Source organism: Arachis duranensis, chromosome 1 (assembly GCF_000817695.3).
Source record: "Arachis duranensis cultivar V14167 chromosome 1, aradu.V14167.gnm2.J7QH, whole genome shotgun sequence".
NCBI lineage: Eukaryota > Viridiplantae > Streptophyta > Magnoliopsida > Fabales > Fabaceae > Arachis > Arachis duranensis.
Window position 1 is genome coordinate 26,219,272 of NC_029772.3, and position 7,887 is coordinate 26,227,158.

At 36.2% G+C, this 7,887-nt stretch overlaps 2 protein-coding genes across 2 annotated transcripts; both read left to right on the plus strand.

Annotated features, from left to right (window-relative positions):
- Window positions 1-373: 373 nt before the first annotated feature.
- On the plus strand, window positions 374-2,208 carry LOC107483023 (uncharacterized). Its single transcript, XM_016103620.1, has 2 exons — window positions 374-1,721; window positions 1,805-2,208. The coding sequence occupies exons 1-2, from the start codon at window positions 374-376 to the stop codon at window positions 2,206-2,208; spliced, it is 1,752 nt and encodes a 583-aa protein (XP_015959106.1).
- A 2,177-nt stretch (window positions 2,209-4,385) lies between these two features.
- On the plus strand, window positions 4,386-5,418 carry LOC107483036 (uric acid degradation bifunctional protein TTL-like). Its single transcript, XM_016103631.1, has 4 exons — window positions 4,386-4,598; window positions 4,726-4,827; window positions 4,922-5,048; window positions 5,198-5,418. The coding sequence occupies exons 1-4, from the start codon at window positions 4,386-4,388 to the stop codon at window positions 5,416-5,418; spliced, it is 663 nt and encodes a 220-aa protein (XP_015959117.1).
- The last annotated feature ends 2,469 nt before the right edge of the window (window positions 5,419-7,887 follow it).

A 7,887-nucleotide genomic window follows, 5' to 3' on the forward strand; every position in this document is an offset into this window, starting at 1 on the left:
TTGAAAATAAATTAAAAATTAATAACTATTTGAAAGCCACAGTACTTTTATAGATACAAGATATAAGATATCTTTATATTATTTTTTCTTTTAAGAACATAAATTTAGAAGAAAAATGAGTATTTTTTACAAGACTAATAATATCTAAAGTACATAATGTGATTACGAAAATATAATTATGTAAGTCATTTTGAATATAATACTATAAATATTAAATATAGTTGCACACGTATTTTACCATACATGTTATGTTTTTAGAATGGTATTTCTTATATCATGCAGAATGAATACAGTAAGATACTTAACATTATTTTAGTGATGAAAAAGTTTTATCACATTAATTATTAAACCATATATTTGGTGTATAATAGATATGGACAAAACTTGGATTCTTAAGTCACGAGATAGCATAGAATATAAACGAGGACTTAATAAGTTCCTAGACTTTGCATTTGTGATTGCATGGTCGGATAACATGATAAAGTGTCCATGCCCTCAATGTGGGTTTCAATTTATGCAAACAAGAGAGGATGCGTACGACCACCTGTTGATAAAGCCCTTTCCTGTTGGCTATACTTTGTGGTTGCGTCATGGTGAGAAACCAGCTGAGGAGAGCTCTACTTGCACACCGATAGTTGAGAAACATACACCCAAGGTGAATCCATATCTTCAAATGGTGCATGAGGCATTTAACTTCACAATGCCTCCTAGAAGTGAGGAGACCATAACAATGGATCCTGTAGAAGACGATGATATAGAGTTGCCGTACTTGTACGATGGTCCAAGTCGCGAGGCACAGGATTTTGCCGATCTTCTTGCGGATGGAGCGGAGGAATTATATCCCAGCTGCTCGAAATACTCAAAATTGTCTTTCCTAGTGAAGCTTTATCACATTAAGTGTATGTGTGCTGTGAGTGACAAGGCTATGTCGATGATTTTGGACTTATTGCGGGATGCATTTGAGCAACCAAAATTCCCGTCTACTTTGTATGAAGCCAAGAAAACTATCCAAAAGTTGGGGATTAAGTGCAAAAAGGTAGATGCATGCCCGAATGATTGCATGTTGTATCGGGGTGAAGATGAGGACACGACCAAATGCAAGCAGTGTGGGACTTCACGATGGAAGCAGAAGACGCAAAAGGGTTCCATTACCAAACTCAAAATACCTGTCAGCAAAAACAGAAAGCCTCTCCCAGCGAAGACTCTCCGTTACTTTCCTCTTATACCACGACTGCAACGGTTATTCATGTGTAGCAAAAATTCATCTGACATGTTATGTCATAAAGAGGCAGCTAATAACGATGGGTACTTGAGGCATCCAAGGGACGCTGAAGCATGGAAAGACTTTGATGCAAAGTATCTTTTTTTCTCTAACGATGCTCGCAGTGTGCGTTTAGCTTTAGCAAGTGACGGTTTTAATCCTTTCAGAAATACGAGTACCTCGTATTCCATTTGGCCTGTGATTCTTATTCCGTACAATCTTCCTCCCTGGCTATGCATGAAACAGGCATATTTTATACTATCTATGATTATTCCCGATCCTAAAATGCCGGGTAACGATATCGATGTTTATTTGGAGCCCCTGGTGGATGAGTTGAAGCAACTCTGGGATGGCGTTGAAACTTATGATGCTAATAAGGGGACCACTTTCAAGATGCGTGCGATGCTAATGTGGACTATTAGCGATTTTTTAGGGTTGGGAAATTATCTAAGTGGAACACGTACAATGGGTTAGCTTATCCCACATGTAACGTGGACGCTAAGGCTCAGCGACTAACATTCAGTCAAAAATGGTGTTACACAGGCCATCGCTGCTTCTTGAATCAGGGCCATAAATATAGAGTAGACCGGATTATATTTGACGGACAAGTTGAAAGCAGAGATCCACCAAAGAAGTATTCTAGAACAGATGTCTTAAGGCAGCAGTGTAACATGCAAGTATCGCTTGAGAAGAACTCAACTCTAACAGCCAAAAGAAGACGCATTGGTGATGATGCAGATCAAGATGATTCGTATTGGAAAAAGATGAGTGTGTTCTTTGAACTCCTGTACTGGAAGGATCACATGTTGCGTCATAACCTTGACGTGATGCATATAGAAAAGAACATTTGTGACAATGTGGTATTCACTATCTTAAACGATAGCGTCAAATCAAAAGATAATCTTAAATCTCGCAAAGATTTACAAAGCATGAGCATAAGGCCTTAATTATGGTCGGACAAAGGTGGTAAATATCCTTCAACAATCTTCACAATGTCGAATCCACAGAAGAATGTATTCCTGAAGACTCCACAGAACGTGGTCTTTCTAGATGGTTACTCGAGGAATATTGCTCATTATGTTGACATCCGGCAGCGCAAGTTATATGGGTTGAAGAGTCACGACTGTCACATTCTAATGGAACAATTACTTCCAATTTTGGTGAAGAATGCATTGCCAAGTCCGGTATCGAATGTGATTGCAAATATGTCCTCATTTTTCCAAGAACTCTGTGGAAAAGCTGTAAATCCTATGCAGCTTGGTGCCCTTCAGAATCATGTTATGCAAACTCTGTGTCAGATGGAAATGATTTTTCCTCCATCATTCTTCACTGTCATGGTTCACCTTACAGTGCACCTCGTTGATGAACTAAAATTTGGTGGCCCGGTACATTATCAGTGGATGTATCCAATAGAAAGGTTAGCTTGCTATTAAACGCATTTAAGACATTTTTTTCAATTTTGTTACGTATATACTAAGCGTTATGTCGTATTTATGTAAAAGGTACTTAGGACGATTGAAGCAATACATGCGTAACAGGGCACAAGCAGAAGGCTTAATTGCGGAGGGCTATTTATCCGAGGAGATTTTGACATTTTGCTCTAGATATTTGGATAATATTGAGACTAGAATCAACCGACCAGCACGAGTTGACGATCAACCTGTTGATATTACAAACAATACATGATGTAATATGTTCCCAGAAATTGGAAAAGGTTCAGGGGCTGTATCACATTTTGTACTGACCCCAATGGAAAGAGATTAGGCACATTGTCATGTACTAGTCAATTGCAAGGCCATCGCTCCATTTATTGAATAAGTATGCACATGTAATCATTAAGCACGATTATAACCAATTTCAAACACTCAGTCGTTGGACTAATCTTGTTATGTCTTAAAGTACATTTAGGGCAGAAACCAAGCGAAAATTATAAGATCAAACAAGGTCACAATCTAAGATAGATCGTGTTGTGCATGCAGAATTTTCTCGCCGGTTCAAGCGTGAGGTTCGTAGAAATTTAACCTGACCAACTTATTTGTGCCCTAAAATTATAAATTATAAATTCTAATTTTTTATACGAACAAACTCTAATTTATGGTGCTAGGTTCCAATGGACAGTACTGTACATTCGAAAGAAATGAAGTTGCTGGCATGTGGTCCCATGCTTCAGGCAAGACATTTTTGGGGCATACAACGTCAATGGGTACAAGCTTAGAACTATCACAAAGGAAGACGGGCTGAAAACACAAAATAGTGGAGTTTATGTCTCATCCAATACAAGAAGTTATGCCAGCATGCATGACAACAGAGTGGCTGTTGGTAGTGTTCCATATTATGGAAAAATTGTGGACATAATTGAACTGAACTACAACTGCCATTTCATAGTGGTTTTGTTCAAATTTATTTGGACTGATACAACTATGAGCAGAGGAATCAAACAACACTATCTGGGCCTTACCAGCATTAATTTCGCTCATCCAATTCACACCGGTGATCGAGAAGAGGATGAACCATACATATTGGCATCATAAGCTCATCTCGTGTACTATGTACGTTATGAAGTAGATCAAGAATGGAGTGTAATGGTTCATGTAAAATCATGAGACTTGTATGACATGGGAGCAGAGAATGAAGATGTTGAAGCTGCTTTTTCTCCTCAGCCTGGGTTGAACATGTCAGCAGCAAATGACATCAGTGATTTACAGTTGACAAGGGATGATGATATAGAAGACCCAGTAGCAGATGTTTCTGATAGCATCGATTATGTGGCATAGTGAAAATATGGCAAAACATGTACATCATTTTTAAAGTATATGTGTGTGTTTGATAAGCTTAATAGTATTTATGATGTACGCAGTTTGCTAGTTACATTACTATCTGTGTTTTCGTATTTGAATTAAGTTTTCATTTTAAGTTGATTTTCATGAATACCACCAGTTCCTAATTTTTTCCAACGATTTTTGCTTTTAAAAGTTAGTTTTCAAGGCTTTGTTGTTCTCATCATCATTGTTATTGTTCTTAACCTCCAATAAAGAAAATTATGATATCGAGTAAATTATCTTGAATTACGATATTATTATCATTGACAAATTTATTTAATATAAATGGTGTTGTAACAGGAGTAATGAAAATGGAGGATTTCTCATCATACTGTGCAGGCACAACATTCGCTAACGAAATGGCTATGGCCTCTCCATTCTCTTCATTGGAACATGCAATTACGGTTGTCAGAGACATATGGTACCGTAAGTTGAATGTTAGGTCTTGGTTGGAGGCTATATCAGGACGATCTTGTTCTAATGAATACTTGGAAATGGTGAACGAAGCTACTATGCAGGTCTGTTCATTAGCCGTACCCTTAAACACTTGTGTTAAACATTATTTGATTAATAAGTATTTTACTTTGATATATGCGTACAACATTTAACCAATGATAGTTGTTACGTTCATGCTAAAATTTGTAGGAACTTAATAAATGGGGATTAAGGTACAAGGAGAAATTTGGCTATGTTTTTGTGACATTTGTAGTTTGTAGGACATCTGAAGACATACTTGCTGAATTAAAGGTTAGAAATAAATTTCTAGCATAGAAAGTGAATTACAGAGACACAATATGCTTTACAAAAAAGACCATCAACTATACATTTTATTATGGTGCAGATGCGCTTTAATAACTCGCATGGTGTTGAGTTGGAGATTGCTTCAACAGAGGAATTGAAGTATATAGAACGTGCTATTAGAGAGCTTCTTTCCAAGAAATATGTCCAAACTACCAATGAAGGAGATGGTAATAGTTAATTTTGTATTTGTTAATTTTGAAAGTGCTCTTTCCATAATTCCGCAATTTTTTTCCTTAATAACTAGGTAATGACCTGGAAGTTATCAGTATCTTTTTAGTAGATTTATGTGTTGTTGGTTGCATGTTCATATATTCAGTGTCAGCTGAATATTCAAGCGAAATAGTTGCTGACACTCTAGATGGAGCAGACACTGATTCAGAAGATGATTTAGATGCTATCTTCTCTGGTGGATATGACATCTCCAGGGATGTTGAGCTCAATAAGGTTCCAGAAGACAATAAAACTTTAAACACCCAACATAGAGAAGATGCCGTATGTGCTGCAAAAAGGGGTTTTGATCTGAACAAGTTGCCATAGTTTGGAGATGACTTATCAGATCTATTATCACGTCACTACAGCGAATTTCTGACAGAGTATTTCTGGCTAGGTCAATACGATGTTGATGAGAAATTTTGACTCAAAACTTGTTTGTCTACTTTAGTAATTCTGATTTTTATGCTCCATTGAACTTTGTTTTGAGTTTATGAATTCGAACGTTCACTTGATTTTTATGTTATCATATATGGTTGAATACAAACCCAAAATGGCTGATAGGACAAGAGAAAACCTGATTCGTTAATTTATTTTTAGTTATTCATTTATAAATATTTTTTAATTAATGAATTATTTTTTATGTAACACAGAAATGAAAATTTATTTAATGCATTAAGTTACAGTATATGAAACATGTTTTTTTAGTTAAAAAAATAGCGAGGACTAGAATAGTTTTAAGAAGGCAATAATGTTTATACAAAAAAAATTCAAGTTAAAAATAATTTTGCAGCGGTTAGAAAAAAACCGCTGCGAAATGAGTATCAATGTATTCAACAACTGTACATTTTGCGGCGGTTACAGAAAAATCACTGCAAAATGAGATTATTTGGTAGCCATAATGGGTACATTTCGCAGCGGTTACCAAAAAACAACTGCAAAATGAGATCATTTGGTAGCGTCTCCTAAAACCGCCACAAGAACCGCTGCAGATTCTATTTAGCAGCGGTTGAGAAAAACCGCTGCTAAATATCTGCCGCTATCTGCTGGTTTTCTTGTAGTGATAATGGATTATGTTTCGTTCACTCAATACTATACAATTGTATTGTGTTCGGTTCATTCTACACTATTCAAAACCCTTCTTCCTCACCTTCTACTGCTTCTTCACCAGAGAGAGAATGGGAAAAAGACAAAAAAATACAGCAGCAACAACAACAAAAGAATGAAGATAGGGTTTCAGGGTTTAGGGTTTAGGGTTTATGGGTTCGGGGTTCAATGTACAGGGGTTCAGTGTGTTTCAAACTTTTGGTTCGCCTCGTGTATTTATTTCGGTTCACGGTTGAGGGTTTAGGGTTTAGGGGTCTAGGGTTTAGGGTTCAGGGTTCAGGGTTTTATGGGTTTAGGATTTACGGTAGGGTTCAGGGTTTAGGGTTTAAGGTTTAGGGTTTAGCATTCAGGGTTCAGAGTTCAGTGTTTAGGGTTCGGGTTCAAGGTTTAGGGTTTAGGGTTTAGGGTTTAGCGTTCAAGGTTCAGAGTTTAGAGTTCAGGGTTCGGGTTCAGGGTTTAGAGTTTAGGGTTTAGGTTTTAGGGTGTAGGGTTTAGGGTTTAGGCTTTAAGGTTTTAGGGATTTAGGGTTTATGGGTTCAGGGTTCAGTGTTTAGTGTTCAGGGTTCTGGTTTTATTGTTTAGGGTTTAGGGTTTACGGTTTAGTGTTTAGGGGTTCAGTGTTTTGAATTGAATTGAATTGATAATATGTAAATTGTAGGTAGAGTTATTTGAATTTGATTTTATATAATGGATTATGTTTCACTCATTCAGTACTATACAATTGTTTCACCATGAATACTGTGTTCGGTTCACCATGAGTACTGTGTTTGGTTCATTCTGCAGAAAGCTGTTTGAATTTGATTTTATATAATGAATTATGTTTCATTCACTCAGTACTATACAATTGTATTGTGTTCGGTTCACCATGAGTACTGTGTTCGGTTCATTCTGCACAATTCAAAACTCTTCTTCCTTACCTTCTACTGCTTCTTCACCAGAGAGAGAAGGAGGAAAAGACAAAAAAATACAGCAGCAACAACGACAAAAGAATGACGATTAGGAGAAAATACGTGAAGAAGAAGGAACTCGAAAAAAGAGGAGAAGGAGGAACGCGAAGAAGAAGATGAAGAAGAAGAAGAAGACGCTCCGTGCGTAAACGAGCGTGAAAAGAAGAAGAAGAAGCGTGGGAGAAAAGTAGCGTTGGACAAGAACAATTTCGTGTGTGTTGGGTGCATGTATTTCACGTTTTATTTAATGGTATTGAATTTTTTTTTTATTGGACCAACTTAATTACATAGTTCCATCCCGTTAATTAATTGCTACTTCGTACGGATCTGCTTTTGGTTTATGAATTATATCAAATGAAAATGGTACAAGTAGTAACAAATCTAACTCATGATGAATATCGTTTAATATGTTAGATTATACCAATTACCATGAGAGAGAAGAAGCAACTTTAATTTATGTAATATATATGTGTGACTAGGTATCGCGATACCTTTTTCTTTTATCTATCACTCTGTTTGTCTTTGAATATATAATACGGTACCGCTATGTACGTACGAGTAAAAGAGTTATCAAATCCAACCGAATTAGTTTAATTGTTTATCGGTCCAATAAAAATTGTCCATATAAAACGCACGTGAATTAGTGAATTACAATTATCTTTTGAGAAAATTTTATTTTTCTCTTTTTAGAGATATTTAAATAATATTTTTTTATTTATAAAATATATATTTTTTAATTTTA